The sequence below is a fragment of the Falco naumanni genome, chromosome 13 (genome assembly GCF_017639655.2).
Source record: "Falco naumanni isolate bFalNau1 chromosome 13, bFalNau1.pat, whole genome shotgun sequence".
Lineage (NCBI taxonomy): Eukaryota > Metazoa > Chordata > Aves > Falconiformes > Falconidae > Falco > Falco naumanni.
The window spans coordinates 28394706-28412977 of NC_054066.1; the positions used below are offsets into that span (position 1 = coordinate 28394706).

The 18272-nt window shown below is 42.3% G+C and overlaps 1 protein-coding gene across 2 annotated transcripts in view; it reads left to right on the top strand.

Moving 5' to 3' along the window:
• VEPH1 (ventricular zone expressed PH domain containing 1) overlaps window positions 1-18272 on the top strand; it is a 98225-nt gene that overhangs the window by 38951 nt on the left and 41002 nt on the right. For both annotated transcript variants that reach the window (XM_040613523.1, XM_040613522.1), the window contains 4 exons: window positions 1239-1448; window positions 9857-10077; window positions 16497-16706; window positions 17608-18002. In XM_040613523.1, coding sequence (XP_040469457.1) covers window positions 1239-1448; window positions 9857-10077; window positions 16497-16706; window positions 17608-18002 — 1036 coding nt within the window. The remainder of the gene's footprint in view (window positions 1-1238; window positions 1449-9856; window positions 10078-16496; window positions 16707-17607; window positions 18003-18272) is intronic.

The window sequence follows — 18272 nt, forward strand, 5'->3', positions numbered from 1 at the left end:
TGTTATTCCAACATATATATATGAACTGTATTAAATTACATATCAAGGAAAATGAAAATTGATTAGAAGTGAGCTGGAGATGAGTTATCTAAGGCAAAATATATCATGCTTTGGAAATTGCATGTCACTGACAGCACTCAGTGCGTTAGAACAAGGCACAAAGCTACCTGCTTTGTGAATTTATAAAATTCATAAAATCTTTGGAAAAGAAGAATCAACAGTAGTTAGTATTTTCCCCCAGGTAGCCAAGGAAATTTTGTTGAAATACAAACTCCCAGACGACCTAGAACTCGTTTCAGAAGTGAGGGCCTTGTCAGCTGGAGGGGCCTGGGGTGCACCGCTGGCTATTGCAGGGCTCCACGCTGGAGACAACATGTCTGAACTTGTTTTGTATTCTCATTATTACTATTATTATCATTTATTACTACTAACAATTGATTCAGCTACTCACCTGCAGTATTTTGCCAGAGCAGTAAGAATCAACTTGCTAAAACTGATAATCCTCATAAAAATAAGAGAATGGGTCATTTTACGCGCTGTTCCTGTGTTGAAATGTCTTTTACACAGATGCAACAGTTTCACTGAATCAGAGGTACATTAGAGTGCAGTGTGTTTATACGAAAAAATAATTATTCAGTAGATAGTTGTATACTCTGCATCCTGTTTGTGAGATGATTTTAAGGACTACATCCTCAGTTTCTTGAAAATCATGTTGTTACAAGAAATGACAACTTGCCTACAGGATTTTTTTGTGCAATAAGGATGATGCCTTTTATTTTTTACTCTGTTCCAGCTATTAACCTGGTTACATTATTTAGTTTCCAGTGGAAACAAAAAATTTCTACTAGTACTTTAATTTGCTATATCATTGGGGAAGGCTAAGTCTTAGGTTGTTTTAATCAAGAAAGTATAGGACTGGCCCAGAGCAAGGGAAATATTTGGTGAGGTGATTGTTTTTTGTCTTTTTTTAACAATTGGGCATTTCCTTACTTATATATGCATAACTGCAATATTTCAAGGCTAGAGCTTACCCTTATTCCATATGTTGAACTGAACTTTGATTGACCTCAGCAATAGCTGTGTGCAAGGGTCAGCAAGGGTGGAAAACTATTTTACTGAATCGAAGTTGGGTGTTTTATTTTTATCGCTGTGATACACAGTACCTCTTTTGGTTATATATATTGTTTGCAATTTAAAAAATTATATTCACAAATTGTTTCTGTCTGACGTTTTAATAGGTGCTGAAAGAGTGTATACCACTTCTATTTGGCCACCTGAGAGACCCTAACCATGGTGACATTATTCTAAACATACTTACAGAAATATCTAGCTATGAACCAACAGCCTTAGCTGCTTTTCTTCCAATGTTGAAAGAAATTGGTGAGAGTTTTCCAAGTCTGATTGGGCAAACAGCAAAGATCTTTGGAGCTGTTGGACATATTGATGAGGTAAGCTTAAAAGCTAAGTTAGTTGGTTGGTTTTGGGCTTGGATTGTTTGAGGTTGTGTTGTTTTGGTTTTTTTCCTAAATCTTGTGTGAAGTAATACATCTAAGTATTCCTTTCTTCATGAGTAACCGGACTGCCCTACCAGAACATATTCACAGTCACAAGACCATGGTAGGTCTAGACTATAATACCACCAATGTGGCTAGGAGAGCAAGTAGCGCAAAAATGAGACATGGTGTTCTAGTGACTGAGACCGCCCTCCGGCCTCCTAACCAAGGAACAGGCACGTGGTGAACAGGTTACTGGGAAAGAAAGAAACTTTGTAGAAGAACTTAAGGTGCATGAAAAAGGTGAGTACTTACATTCTCATAACTTTAAAGATAAATATGTAAATTATTATTCTTTACTATCTAGCTCTTTCTGTGCCTGTATGGGTTCTGTTTATATGAATTATCCGTTTATGGATGGCCAAACCTCCCATCTGGTAAAAGCACAAGACTCCCGTTATTCCAGGGGCTTAGCTAAGCGAGGTTGCAGCATACCTATACGTGCAATGAAATGCAGAGAAAAGGAAAAATGTATTTTGCACACCCTTTGTATGTTATCTTATTTTAGATGCATATAGCCTTCAGGAAAGTTGTAATCATGTAGTGAAAGACAAACTTCTTCATGTAGTGTAATCCAGATACTTTGGCTTTGTAGCTGTAGTTAATTGTATACTTCTGACGAATGTCTTCATAAAGAAAATGCTCAGTGGTGATGCTGGGCTCAAGCTTCATCACAGGAACATCTTTGTTTGGGATCTGACCCAATGTGAACATTATGCCTAAAAAGGATTTACAGTGACAAACTCCTAAAAAAATTAAGGGAGTTTCATGGCAGTATAATGAATTTGCCCTGAAGTTTTTGCTTTAGTCATAACTGTGCCTGTCTGGATGCAGGAGCAACGTTCACATAATCCAGGTGCTGTGAACAGTCTCAAACACACTGTGTGTACAGAAAATGTCAGGCAGCTGTCAGGCCCCAGAGCCCTCTGCGCTCCCCAAATACCAGCTCTGATGAGCAGCCTAAGGATCCCTGTGTCCCCAGCAGCAAGGGATGCCACTCATGAAGATCCGATGTTACTCCGTCCTGCTGGGACAGGGACATGACTTAGACCCCAAAAAGACCCAGCTTACCCTGCTGCTATCCCCAGTTCCTAAAAATACAGCCTGGAGGAGATTACCACCATGAGCTTCTAAACTACCCGATTGCTTGAGACCTTGGGTGTCCTGAGGACACCAAACTGATTAGACTTACTTATGACACATCATGATTTTTAATGAGATTTTATTGTCATTCCCAGGTATGAGCTTATGTGTCTTCCACCACTGTTAATAGACATTTTCTTTCCTCCTCAAATCACAGTTCTGTAAAAACAAAAATAATGTTCTCCTGAGCTCAAAGAGTTTTCTGGTAAATAATTCAAATTTTTATGACTGTGACAAAACTCGATTATATAGCAGAAAATGAATCCCGTGTAATAAATCTAACTATTTGCTGGAGTGTGGCACTGATGCCTGCCGTACAGTAACCTGGATAATTTATTTCGGCAAAGAGCCGAATCCTGCAGTTTCTGTGTCCTTTCAGCAATCCTTGAGGCAAAACTTGCGCTAAGTCAACTGGAATTTGTCTGCATAAAGGCTAGATATTTTACTGTAGGTTTTGCCTTTCTGATTCAGACTTTTTGGTTGTCCTTCCTTTGACTCTGCCAGAGGCCAGTTCAGAGGGAAAAGGGGAGAAGTTGCATTGTTTTGCTGTGCAGGGAAAAATCCTCCATATATTCATCTTCTGCCTTAAGATGATAGTTCTTCGATTTACTTCTGTAGATACAGATAACGATGTGCTCTCATCAATGATAGTGGTCATTGGAGAATCTCCAGAGAGGCTTTTGTCTCCAGAGAAAATAGCTTCTTCTGGCCCCTGACCAAAGTTAGTCCCTTCAATCTCGGGAGTGAGGGTTGTTGGGGGGCGGATTAGGCTCTGTGCCTTGTGCTGCAGATTGCCAGCAGCTGTCAGTGCATTTGGGCAACAGCTCTGCTGGGTGATGAAGGATCAGTGGTACAACTTGAAGCATATTGCCTGACCCAGTGTAGGCACATCAGGCAAACCCATCGCAGGTGTGTGTTGTGCCCTGCTACATGTTGCTGAAGGTAAAACAAGACACGTGAGAAATGCAGGGAAGTTTAAAGTGAAATTTCCCTTTGCACAACCTTTTTAATAATTCAGAATTGTTCTGGTAATACTCTTAGGTGAGAGAGTAGCGCTGATTTAAATGGATATTGTGGAGTTGGGGAGCCTGGTGGGAGGCAGGGAGAAGCCCTGTGGGGCAGGAGCAGAGGGGCAGCAGCAGCCCCTCCACACTCCTGTTCACTGGTGTGGATGGGGTCCGTGCAAGCCTCGTTGCACTTGTTGCAATAAGGCCAATCCTTTCTCCTCTGCCACTTAGTTTGGAGTGTGTATTGGCTGGGTGATGGATGTCTGATCGTTGTAGGTACTGCACAGGAAGACATATACTTGCTATTTCTACAGATCTTGAACTTGATATTCATTTTAAATGAAATTAATCTTGTAAGAATCAAAACCAGATTTGGTTTGACTTTATAAATCTGATTTCTGTTGTGGGGGTGGGGGGGTGGAGAAGCCAAAAATCACATCGAAGACTGAGCCAAATGAAGCTGCTTGTTCTCTCCTTGTTTACTTACATCCCCCCCAGCAAGATTTACTTTTATAAGAACTGTAGGTGACCACGCTTAATTCTGCATTTAGTACTTAATAGTCAACATCTCCTAGAAGCTTTACAGCTTATAACTAGCTAATCCTCAAATGAGCACAGCTGGGATCAGAAGGATTTAATTTGGACTCTGTATTTTAGTGCGTCGAACCAGATTTTCCCATGCGAGTGTCTCTGAAGCTCCTTTTCTGTGATACAAATTTATTTTGCCTTTTGTTGCTATTGTTTTATACTGATACCAAGAAGAAGCAAGGAACCAACTGGACTTGTGGTGTTTCATATATTGTTGGAAATTACAAGCTATAGCAAAGTTCACAAAGAAATGACTTGCAGAGCATTTTCTCCTTTTATTTTTTTTAATCTATTGGCTTGTGCAGATGCACGTAGCTACCAAGTGTTACATATACAGCCTGGGCAAGCCTACATTGAATAATTAATCTCTAGTCTCTCTCGTAAGTGTTGAGTAACTGGCGTTGTGTCCTGTGTCATATGTCTTATTTTTCTAAGAAGCTGCAGGCTGCTGACTTAGCAGCAGACTGCATTCCAGCCCACTCTGTCGCCACGAGCGCTGCCTGTTTGCAGAGATGGCACGCTTTTCTTTTGTTTGTAGTGGGCTTTGCTTTAGTGACATCCGGGAGACCTTTCACCAGATACTCAAAAACATTGAAAAAAGCAACACAGAAAGGGTGGTAGAGGTGAACTTGCCAATGTGAAACAAATGGCTGCTTTCCTCATCGTTTTGCTTTCTAAAAAGATAGAAAGCCGAATAATTCTGAATTATGGAAGATCTGTCCCGATTGAAGTGTCTAAGTAGTTATCAGTGCTCCTGTAACTTCATTTTATTTCTGTCTTTGAGCTGTATCAGTCCATGAGGCCCCTGACACCAGTGCCAGGCTTGCACAATGCTGTCACCTGGACACAGGTTACGTGCCCTGTGAAACCTCAGCACTGGATCTTCTCCAGAGGTTGTCCCCACGCTGTTCTGTCTCCTTTGTGCTGGGCAGAGGAGCCAGGCTGGCAGAAAAAGGCTGTCAACACTGTGCATCAAGCCAGGGAGAACATCTTGGTGAGAAAATGAAGGCAAGCTTTCTGGGTGAGGAGAGGTCCAAGCACAATATAGAGGAGCTTTGGGGCAGCCTGAGGAGCAAGTAGGTCTCCGGCACTGTCTGCAGTGCCCTGGTGTCCCAGCCCTGCCCATGAGTGGTCTGGCAGCTGCCTCTGCCCTGCCAGCACCACTGCGCTCTGCTAGAAAGGCTAAGTGCCTGCTGCCTTTCCTTGTGGGAAATGGTACACTTGTGTCACTGGTGCCCTCGAAGGGTTTGGACGTGCTTCTGGCAGTGCCATGCTGCCAGTTCAGTTATTGCCTCAGGAATAGATGATGCAGAAAGAGCCTTAAAATGTGCTTGGGTGGTGACTGGGCATTGCATGCTGGAGCAAAGGCAAGTCACATTTTGGGTGCAAAACTTACGCTGCAGCAGGGGAGGCTTAAAAGTTTCCTGTTTGTCCTTGTGGAGTGCTTTTGTTTCATAGGGCTTTTGCCTCTTGTGATGTAGGATGTGGTCTGCTGCCCCACCTAACCTGGGCGTTTTCACATAGCAAGTTCCTTCTTCCTTCACAGACAGTGTAACTGATGATCTCTCTCTCACTTTCTACTTGTGGATTTTGTCTTTTTACCTAAGGAATTACCTGAGGGGTTTTTATTTTATTTCAGGGAACCTGAGTGCTTTGTGACCTGCAGTTTTGTGGGGCTGTAAGAAGCTACTTTGGTGGGACATTCATTGGTCCACAATTGCCTGGGATTGCATCAGACCAGATGTGGTGACTGAAGGGTCCTTGTGGCTCTTGCGTGTTTAGCAACACTGTGGATCTCTCATAGCCCTCCTTTTCCCTTGTAAGGTTTTGTTTGCTTTACTCCATTGGTTCTTTGTACAGATTTTGCCCCCATCCTGTTGAAAGCCAAGAGATGGGTCGTGTCTCTGGATGCTCCCATGCAGGTGAAACTACTTGAAAGGAAAAAAAATGCCATAGGTTTCTCTGATGTATGGGGCATCACAACAGCAGTGCAGACAATCAGCCTTCAGCCTGCAATAAAATAAGCAGAAACACATCTGGCATCATAAAAGCTGGATGGATCTTAAAGTCTTAGTATATAACGATGAATGCACCCACAAGAAAGAATTAAAATAATGCTCTGATCTATAAATTTAACTGCTAAGTTACAAGCATTACTGCAGCCAGTTAATTTATTTAGATCAGGTCCAAGTAGAAATGTGCAAGCAGCAAAAGGGTCCCTGCAGACATGTGCACTGCTGATGGTCTCATCTTGCAGCCCACTGCGGCAATGCCTTCCTGAAAACCGCTGTTGTCACTTCTCTCCCTTTTCCTGTAATGGAGCCATGCTACAGATATGCTGCTAGGTCTTAGTTAGATGTGAATCTGCATCCCCTTCCCGGCCAAGCAAAACAAATGGGAAATGAAACGACAATGGTAGTGTTGGAATTTTATTTGTTGATATTTTATTTCACTGGGAGGTTTACTTGGGGAAAAGAGGCAGCAAGGATTGAGGCTTGGCCCTTTATGGTATGGATTGTAGATATGAATAGAAAACCCTCTCTGCTGGCTTATAGAAGCAACCTCATATGCTTTCACTGAGCTGCTCTCTCCACCTTGGCAGTTCAGACAGCCCTCTGGAGAGACAAGAGGTTTGGTTGAAAACAGATCCCTTTATTTTAAAGGTTGCCCCCTTGTTTATACACGGCACTTCTGATGATGTCAGTGACAGTCTCACGGGTGAAGTTGAAATCAGAACTTGTCCCTCAACCGTAAATTTGTGCAAAGCAAAACACCATCTCAGGGCATAGGTCAGTTGAATGTTTTATTATTTTTTTCCCCCCCAATAACTGTAAGTTTTGGACCAACTGGAAATTGGAGTTACTTCTGAAAGCCTGTGATCTCTTTGTAGTTTTCTGAGCCTGATCTTAAGCTAAAGAAAAATACTTTGCCACACCTTATTGCTTGTATTTTAGACCTTCACCTACTGGCAGATGAAATGCCATGAAATGCAAGGGATGCTTATGAAAAAATATATGAATACATAAAATAAGCATTGTTAAAAATGACAGTGGGTTATGTACATCCAAATAGGCTTTCTGAAAATTTTTGGATAAAAATTGTGGCAGGGATAATGACTGCTTTCATGTTGAGCTATTTTGCTTTAATTTTGTTTTGTACAACAGTTACATATTATATTACTCAGTAGAGTTTATTGTTCTTTTACCTCACTCCAGGCGAGTAGCAGCATTTCAGCATGGCTGGAGACACTCCAGCTGGATCAAAGTGACATGAAAATGGTCAAAACTTCTCTTCCAGTTAGGTCTGCTGCACAGTTTGTTTAGGAAACAAAAATGTGTTTTAAATGTTAATTGAGCCTGTGTTTATCTCTTGGAGGGAGGATTGTCTTCCAAATAAACTAGTGAATATGTACCAAAAAGTCAACCCCTTTCAAGCCATTGAGGAAAATGCTCATTCCGTCACACCATCCAGCCCATCGAGGATGTAGCTGTAGTTTTTCCCCATATGGCTGAAGGGAAGCAATTTGTCTGATATGCTTTCCTCATTTATCTCTGTCATGGCACAGTATAGCAGATCCTCTTTTGTTTGAAATAAATTGACTTTTTCTTCAAAAATATCTTGCTTGTGATGCTCAGGCTGCATTCTGCTGAAGTCCCCAGTGTATTTTTATGGCCCAGCTGTATTTGGAATCAAACTTTCAGCAATTTTTTCTCTCCTGTTACGAGGTCCCAGAAGAGAAGAGGTAATAATCCTATTGCCCCACAGTGTTTGGAGTACGTGTGTGGCACACTACTTCCCCTCCTTTTCTGCTAACCCTTGGGAAGAAGGAAAGAACTTTTTATTTTTGCATTTGCTCGCATTTCTGCACAGGCTCTAAAAGCAAAATATCTCCCAATTTCTGTAACAATCTGCTGAGTACCAAGTGGGTTTCACTGAACAGAGCCGTATGTGGTTACCCCAGTGGAGGATCTGATAAGAGCTCCTGAGTTAATTGCTGCAATCTCTGCTGCTTTTCCCACTTAGATATTTTTAGGACTGTGGAATCTACTACACTTAGGATAATTATAATAAAACAGAGGAACCCTAATGCATTTCTTCACCTTTGGGGTTTCTGTTTTAGTATGTGGATTTGTACGTGTACATACAGAAATAGTTGGAACTGGAATTTTGTATCTTTGCCAAGCAGAGATGATAACGTATCTGTGCTAGAAAATATTTGCATGTTTAATATTGTGATCTGAAACAGCCTCTTTAATCCTAATTTGTGGAGGATGTGATCTCGCTGAGAAATTGACGAGATCACATCCCCCTGAAGAACTGGCTAGCAAAAACTTTGGCTACAGAGGGCATATCAGACTTCAGTGTGTAGGCAGTGATTGATACAGCTTGCCAGACAGCACCTTATCGTGTGTGATGAGATCTTAAAACAAAATCTCATTTCTCTTTGTTGCAATGTTAGTCATGGGTCTAATCTTAGTGTTGCTCCTAAATGAATCGCTATGAAAGGAGAGAAGCCCTGTGATTTACGAGGTGCTTTAACCTCCCACCACTAGTGAGAAGGGATGGTGATAGTCTCACAGCGCCTCGCTCCTCTGCTGATGCTGTGCAAGAGGAGTGGCGCTCAGCCTGGGTAGCACCAGTGACGACAGGCTCTTAGGTGACACTGCTAAATATAGCACATCAGCAACACCCAACAGGTCCAGAAAGGAAGTTGTGACTAGGAAACGTTTTATGGTCTGAAAAATAGATCTTCACTCCTGGTAAAGTATTCGTGACAGCTAATGGCATGTGCAGAATTCACTGCAATTCCCTGGTGACCCTTGATTGTTTGCAGTTATGGAGTGGAGTGTGACATGGACAAAGCAAAATCAGGACATTAGCCCATGAATAAGACAAGGCTAATAAAGATGCACAACCGCAGTTGGTTGTGGGTCATGCAGTGCCTCATAGCAGCGCAGACCTGAGCCACAGGGTCTGTTGGCAGTTTATAACACGTTTGTGTCTGTGCTAATACCTGTGTGAGCTCGATGTGCAACGGGTTTGGGTACAGGCACGAGAAAGAGACCCTGTGTCCTGGAGCAGCATGAGTGATTTGTCACTTACAAGAGAGTTTGCCTGCCACAAACAGCGCAGAATAAAGTCAAGAAAGGGCACAGAAACTGGGTGTAGGGAGGTGAAGCAGCTTGGTTAGTCCCATCAAAGATGAAAGGGAAGCTAGGTTTGCTGCTGGAGCTCTGGTTGCTGAGCCAGGCTGATCTGCCACCCTAGAGCAATGCGCAGGGCCCTTCAAAGAGGCATTAGGGACTCTGACTCTAGGATTTAGGAGACAAGCTGTGCTGAAGTTAGGCTGGGTTAAGTAATACCAAGAGGAAGAAAAGTAATGTCAATAGTACAGAAAAATAAACTCTGCATTTGATGCAGTTGCGTTTTTGTTAGTTATCACAGGGTAGTCACTATTCCCCAGTGACAATGTTTTAATCAGCAGCACACACGCAAACCTTCCTTGCACAAGCAAACAATGAATTAATTTGTTTGCAATTGTTCTTACCTCCTTGTGTTGTCTAGGAGCAAGCCAGAATATGCCTGATGTATTTGGTGAACCAGCTGGCCAACATGGAGCACTCATTTCACCATATTCTTTTGCTGGAAATTAAGAGTCTCACTGACACCTTCTTGAGCATCTTGGGTACCCAGAGCAGAGATATCTACCGCATGAGTAACAGTTTCACCACCATAGCCAAGCTCCTGGTCCGACAGCTAGAAAGCGACAACACGGCAGGAGCCAGGTAAAACTAGTTTTTGTACAATAAAGCCACAGTCATCTCCATGGCTGTGTGAGGCAGCATAAATTTATATTAAATACGTTCAAGTTGCAATGAATGAACAATCAGCTGAAAGTAAGATGTACTGCAGTTCCTATAACTTGCTACGCTGCCATTTTCATATCGCTCTTGGATATCCCTCTTGTATCATTCCCGTACGTACTCACTCAGCCACTGGATTGTGTTATTTATAGAGTTAGGTAAGCACACGAAGCTGTTCACAGACACCTGATAGGCAACATCCCTACTTGTAGAAGTAACTTGCAGTATGTGTTTCAAATGCAAGCGTAAGTATAATTGACACTAAGGCAGAAATCTGTAATTAAAGGGTGGCAGTAAGAGCTATAGGTGCACTGCAGGCACCAGATTCATGCTACTAGGTATGAATGATGTATGAATGTCATTCAATAGAAGTTGCGTCATTTTGCACTGAAGAATAAAGAAGCTCTTAAAGTTTTAGCACTTAACGTACAGCAAGAAAGCCATGTCTCAGATAAGTAGACTAAGGCGACCTCAAAAGCTTCAGTTAAAAATAAATTGGTGAAATCAGGCTACACAATCATCTTTGAGTTTATTCTAGACGATAACTGCTGAAGCTGATGAGAACAATGACTGGAGTAGCTCCCTGATAAAGGTTGCTAAAAAAAGTCTGAAAAAATTTTCTCAAGCTTGTACAAAAAGATGTTCTGCTCACTCAGCTTCTTTCAAATGTGTATCCTAAGGTTAAAGCATTGGGAGCATTGCTGCATTTGTCACAGCAAGAATGTAAGTGTTATTTAAACATATAGTGGTAGTCACTTTTAATTAGGGAGAGACTTATAATTAGCATTGTGTATACTGAAATAGGCCACGAGGGCACAAAGGAATAGTAATTATTTGAAAACAATTAATGCAGATGTCAGAAAACTCATAACCGTGAAGGACAACTGTGGAGACAGACTTGTAGAGTTGGAGCCAAAACATTGAAGTAATTCGAGAAACAATGAGTTGGTATCCTGGAGAGAGTTAAAAATTAAAATGGACAGGAACCCTGATACAGTCCCTTGTTTTACAACCAGGCCCCAAGAAATGTCCAAACTTCACCTGGTGGCAGAAACTTTAGCTGAAAAGGAGCCCCTCAGCACTTCTTTTATGAAAAGTTTCATTGAAGATAGTGAAAAAGCATAAGTGGAGAGAGGAACATGAGCATGCAGTGACATACATGTCTTCCAAACCAGCCAGCTTCAGCTGTGAAGAAGAGCATGCCAGATGTCACTTAGTGAAGGGGACCAGAAGGATGTCACGTATTCTGGGAACTGCAGTGAAGCAGGACAGGGATTGAGGCTTCAGTAACAAAGCATAATAATTATTCACAGAGCCCATCGTGGTCCCTTGCTTTACGGTAGAAAAATTACTTTATTTGCTAAAATGTTATGATGTTCCTATTCCTTATTATCTACTGTGCTTAACATTTATCTCTAGAGCTGATAAAAACCAGTAAACAACAAAAAAGGTTTTCATTAAAGTGTTGTTGCTGTGTTTCCCCATTTCTCTCTGAAAGTCCCATTTGTTTTGCTGAGGAGCAGAAACTTCGTTATCTGCATGAGTGTGGTTACAGATGCAAAATACTGTTTGGGTGGAGAGTCTGGGGGAGAAGAAGAGAGGAAATTATACCATTTTTTCAGTGGATTTTTCAGGAAATAACCTTATTTTCCTTCAGGAAAAAAAACTCTACTGATGATACTAGGCATGAAAGAAAAAGGCTTTGGCTGTTTGCTTGTTTAAGTTGTATTTGCTTCTGAGTGACAAGTTTGAACACAGCCATGCATATAAGCAAATGAAAATGCAACTGCTGTCTTCAGAGCGTGAAAGGTGCCATGGGGTCAGGGGGCTAGACTCTGGAGGGTGGTACGAGGGGTGGGCCATGGAAACCTTATCCCAGGGCTGCAGTGGAGCTGCTCAGAGTTAATTTTGGTTTAAAGAAGGGCAGAGTTTGGTCTTATGTCTGCAGTGGAAGGAACTTAAAATAGACTTTTCTCCACACTATTTGTTTTGTTGTTACCAGCTTTTAACATTTCTGTGGATAAATTGCTGCTTTTATGAGACAGGACGGTCCCTGTGATGCAGCTGTGCTTGCTGTGAGGCAGGCATGAGTGTAGCCAGAGGCGATGGGAAAGAAAACCTGTTCCTGATGCTCCTCTGGGTAAGGAACAGTGTCCTGGGACACGTCCGCTGCAGCGGGGTCTGCCTTGCACACAGCTGTCTTGAGCCAGTGGCAGGGCCTGGACCCTTTCAAACAAACCTTTCTGAAATTATTCCTTATTCTCCAACTGCTGCTTGATTTTTATGTTCTTAAATTTTTTAGAAAAAATTATTTTATTGCCCCTGCCTAACCCTCTGTGAACCTGGTTACTTGCAGTTGCCATCATCTTGTTATCTCAATGTAGCTGTGAGAGATCACAGCAAAACACTGATTTTTCACAATTATGCTTTTTTAGTTATTTGGTTTCACATTTCAGGCCTGTATCAAACAAATCATCAGCCAAATTGGACAAGAACAACTGTGGCACGGCAATTAAGGCTAAAATGAGCATTCTCCACTATTTAAGCAGAGTTTATTCTGACTTGTACTAGCGTAAGTGGGACCGGTCCACTTGTCAACACGGAAATACCCTCCTAGCCTCAGAGCTGCTGCTGTTACTGAACTGCAGTGTTTTTTGAAGAGCAGCAATCCAAAGTATTTGTTCTGTGAAAGGAAAATGGGATTTTTAAATGTGTGGCTGGATTATAACCATTCCTTCCAGAATCTTGTGTTTACATAAGAAGAAACTGATTTCTTTAGAGCGATAGCTGGCCTGGAGTTGTTTGACACAGGGAATTTTACATGCAGTTAGTGGAGAGTATAATTAAAACCATGTGATGCTCTGTTGCCCCTTACTGTCACTAAAATGCAAGTTATTTAGTCTCAGAGGTGTTTTTAAGAACACATACAGGGTTTTAATGGACTAGTCCAACCTAGAAGTATAGCACGGTCAGTTAAAAGAAGGCAAAAAAGTAAAGAAAGAAAATTTAATGACACTTCCAAGCCCTCATTCTGGGTAAGAACTGAGCATAACAGGCTATGCCAGTGCTACTCATTTCAGTGTAGTGGCTGGATGAAATTCTTTTCTCCTTAAAGCAGAGAGTAGGTGTAGCACAAGACATCATTAAGCATTCCTTTACTATTCATTTTCTACAGTGTTTGTCCTTCTTTAAATCAACATTTTTAGTGGTGAAGAGAGCTATATTAGCCTCTAAGAATTTCCAATATTGGGAAGGGACTATAGCGTGATTTAATTCAGTGCAGGCACCAAGAAGCCTGTCTGCGTGAAGTATCCGCTCCCCTTGCCACACACCACTGCCTGCATCTGCCAGCATCACCTAGTAAAATGTTTTGTCCTCCGCCACGGTGAGCGGCATGGCGTGTGAAGTGCTGGGGGTGCAGCCTCCAGCTCCCTGTGGCACCTCAGCCTTGAATGTTACCTGGCTGATGATGTTTCCATGATTGTTCCTGGCAAGATTTGGAAGCTCTTGATGGCCTTCCCAACAGTGAGCCAGAGGTTTTGAGATCGCCGTCTCGCTATCCACCACTTGCCTTTCAGACCTGCATGTCTGTTATATTTGAGGAGGTGATTATATCTGTACACTGGCGAGCCACAAGGACAGAGTTGAAGCTCTGGAAGCAATCCCGTCTCAAGTGTATTTTTAGTAATTCCTATTCGTGTATGCTCTTTTTCCCACTTTAAGCACCTGACTGGTGATGTTGATAATGGTGCTGGTGGTCTGGAGAAAGGCTCTTCAAATTAATGTATCACTCTTGAATTGCTGACCTGTATATTTAGGTCTCTTTCTACAGAGAATTTAAAAGGAGCGAAGCGATGAGTAGCACAGCACCATCTTTGCAAGCCAGATCCTTATGATTTCTCAATAGGTTTGTGCATCCTTTTCCTCTTGAAAACAAGCCTGAGCTTTGGTGTAAGCTGATCCTGCTCCAGCAACCTCAGCAATGTGCCGAATGTCTCTTGCCAAGATTGCAAACAATAGTTTATTTTACTGTTGCTGGAAGGGGAGGGCAGCAGGAAGGCCTGCCAGGCATCCCGTTGGGCGTGGGGTGGAGGCTTCATTGAACGTTTCGCTTGGGGTATGTGCTTTTGGCTTCCTGGGAATTGATGCAAGCACAAAGTGGGTACACGTGAGAGCGAGTGATCTGCGGGGGCATGCCCAGGGCCGAGTCCTCTGCCTCCCTCACGCAGTGCTCGCAGTTGCTCTGAAATCCCAGGCACCAACAGGGTCAAGACTGAGGCGGTGGCTTGAGGAGCACCAGGCACCGATAAGCCCTGTACGCACTAACTTAGTGCTGCTTTTCGTACAGCAAATAGGATTTGTTAACATGTTTCTTTAGCAGAAGCGTTTTCTGGTATTGCCTTCATAAAGCCATCGGAGCTCAGCGAGAGCATGCTGGATGGAAAGGTGCAGTTACCAAAGGCCTCCAGACATCGCCAAGGCTTGCGGGTTTGGGTCTGTCATTCATAAACCTCATCAGTCCATCAATCCTTTCTGTAGCCAGAGGGCTCTATATGTATTTACGTACGTAACAGACATTTTTCTCAGTGCTTAATTCCCACAATGGGAGCAGTGTTGAGAGTTACATTGGAGTGGCAGCTTCCTCATAAATTAAATCTTGTCTCACATCTCCAGGAAGATTTGTTAGTAAAGGTCATACCAAAGTTCTTTATTACAGAAGAATTATTTTTTTTCAGTCTTCCACAGCGTTATTATGAGATCTTGCCTAAATTAAAAACAAAGCAAGATAAAACTCGCCAACTCCCCTGAGAAATACCCTGAACTGCCTTTATCAAAACAAATGAAAACGTGCATTTTCTGATTCTTTTTAAACATCTTTTTTCTTCCCACAATTGGTAATTTGCAGGAGTTTGTGACAGGCTTCCCAACTGCGAGCATGACTCGTTGAGACTGCTGCTTTGAACATGCGATGTTAAAACTATCATTTGTGGCTTTCTGTATCCGTATTTTACAGATTTAGCTCTTCAGATGTTTGTCAGGAAAACACAAAAAAATGGTCAGAAGCAGAATGAGCTTGTTATAGAGCTGTGGGTAGAGCTTAGAAAGCAAATACTGTCAAATACGCCTTAATTCTGTAAGAAATTTGAGTGTCTTTGTACTGCCTTCATGATTTTTTGGTCCAGTTATGCTATAGTTGCAGGAGTAAATGGTAACATACAAATCCCCAGCAGAAGGCACCTCCCTCAAGAAGAGGGGAAGGAGCAGGAGTGCTTTTGCCACAGTTTGCTGGTGATCCCCTGGGAAATTCAGTCCTGCTCCTGGTGCATAAAGGCCAAGCAGCATCTTCAAGGGAGAGTACAGATACTCAAGGTTTAGTTTTCTGGCAAATGGCCCAATATTTGGAGGAGCTGAGTCTTGCTGTGAGCTGTGTAGAAACCCAGCAAACTATTTTCAGAAGCCCTGTTTTGGGGAATCCAGCACTCAGACGGCAAACTTTGGTCTAGGAAGCGTGGGTTTGAGAAGGGAAACAGCCGCACTAGGAGCGGGGTGTGACATCGGTGTGCCTCCCTTGCCCTGGGTGGTGCACCTTTCATCCTGGGACCTTCTGCATAAGGTTTCTGCTGTGCCCTAGGGCTTTGGTCTTAAAAATCAACAGCTTCCCTTCAATTTATTTTAAAGTTATCTTTGAATTTTGCATTAAAAGGTTACATATTCTAAGACTAACATAGCAATCAAATTTAAAACAAAACAGCTTTGTCCTGCAGCCCTCAGAGTTCATTTTAATTCTTCATTTTCTCTTTCTCTTTTGCTGAACTCCAGTCACGTTGCTTAGAACTTTTGTTGAATCTGTTTCTGTCCATGTGCTGAGTTTTAAAAGATACTTTCTTACTCGGAGTATGGTCATGTGGTGGGAACTGCATGTACTTTTGTCAAAACTTTAAAACCACAGACTTATATAAACTCTGAACTAGCTTGACCTTCGCTTTATGGAAAAAACGTTATAAGTTGCTGTTTAGCAAGCCTGAGAAAATGGTTTAAGTTCAGTTGAAAAACCTTTTGTCATGAGACTATTGGGGAAAGAATTGGGTTTTGCTTATGCAGATACAGCACATAGTTTCTAATCCCATATTGTCAGAGATGTTCAATGTTTCTGATCCATCTGACAGAGACATTGGTCTAGATGATGTTTCTGAAAATGATTAGTCGAGCTCTAAGAGAATCTCTGCTGAAACATAATTATTTTACTGAATATGTAATACAGGTCGCGGGCAGAAATGCAGAATCAGCATCACTATGGACACAGTGTGCCAGAGTTAAATCTCTGCTTTCTGCTTCCTCAGAATGGAAAATGATGCTGAAACAGAATCCCCTGTACCACTGGATGATTTCAAATCTGTTATGAATGGAAACGAAGAAGATGAAAAACTTCAAGTTAAAATACAGGCTTTTGAAGAGAAAATAAACGTTGACAACAGTACTCCTGGCTCAGTGCGGAGATACAGTTTAGGCCAGGTTTCTAAAGAAGAAAGGAAGGATATGAGATTTAACAGGTATGGCTCTGTAAAATGTGCGAGTGATTTTCATGAATATCAGCTTTGTAATAAAGTTTTATCTAAGCATTGAGAATTTGGTTTGCTTCCATGATACCTATGGGCATCATAAGTCTAATTTTAGCCAAGTCTCATATCCATGAATTCAAAGGCTGGATAAGAACTTTCTAAATTATTTAATCTCTTCTGTGCCCTAAAACAGCACAAAGAATAGGAAAATATTTGCATACAGATATTACTGGAAAGGAAGATACAGAGACCTATCTTGTGTATTGTTGCCAGCAAGACATATCAAATGTTTGAATCTGGTTTTGCCCGTGTGCTGTGTGAGATGAGTGCGCCTCTCCCGGGACCTGGGTGAGATAAGGGCTGAGGCAGCAACACGCACTCATGGTCCGCTTAGGCTGCCTGTGCACAGCAGAGGTTTTCTCTTCCTGCTCCAGTATTTGCCCTTTCAGTCACTCCACTTCTACCTTTCTTACTCTTCCAGAGGCTTAACTTCATCCTCGGCATATCGGTACAGGGCAGTGAAGAACTGGAGGCTGAATCTTGGTTCAGTTAAATGGCTGCTGGATGTCATTTTTATGATGTGATCAATAAAGCTTACACTCCAGTCCTGGGGTTATAAGTTTCTTGCAGATAGGTTGAGTCGCTCCCTCCATGGCACGCAGATGTTGTGATATATGGATATTATTTAGTTTCATTTACTTATTAAATCTGCAGCTTGAGTTTTGCTTTTGACATGCGTATTTACCAAAAGGTACTTGCTTCGGGCTGAGTGAGTCCCATGCTCAGCTCTGAGCCAGCTGCACAGGGGTAACATGGAAGAGCACGCATTTGGGTGATTTTTGTGTCTTACCCCTATTCCAAAACATTTTTCCTTTCCTTCATCGCCTTCCAGGTCCAAAAGCCTCGCTTTGCATGCAGTCCGCATGAAGGGGGTTAACTCAGAGAGCGGCCAGGACGAGGAGAATGGGGAGATAACTGCTGGTATCTCCTTCACAGAGATCTACATTAGCCAAGAAAATGATAAATTGCCTTTTAGTGTTGATACTGAAGCAATGCAACTGGGAAATTCCGTGGTTTCACGCCAAAGTATCGATTACCCAGAATCAGCAAATCTGCCAGAATCTGCTAAAGAAAAGGCCCTCGAAGGAAGCCCGGAGGCAGTGACGAGCCCTGTGGAATACCAGGACAAGCTCTACTTGCACTTGAAGGAAAACCTGGGTAAAGTGAAAGCATATGTCACGGAGATGGGGAGGAAAATTCCTATCCCCGATCAGTGTGTTATTGAAGGTAAGAGGGCTGAGCCTTTCTGATTATGAGAAATTGAACACTACACGGGAAGTCCTCTCGGGGCTCAAGCAAATGGGTAGCAAAGATCCTCTAGTGCAGAGTTCGTGGATGGGGAGGAACATTAATTTTATAAAACAATATAATTTACAAATTGCACTGTTTTGAAATCTCCTCAGGAAGTGATTGAGTCACCATACTCAGAGGTATTTAACAGACATGTAGATGTGGAACTTAAGGACATGGTTTAGTGGTGGACTTGGCAGTCCTGGG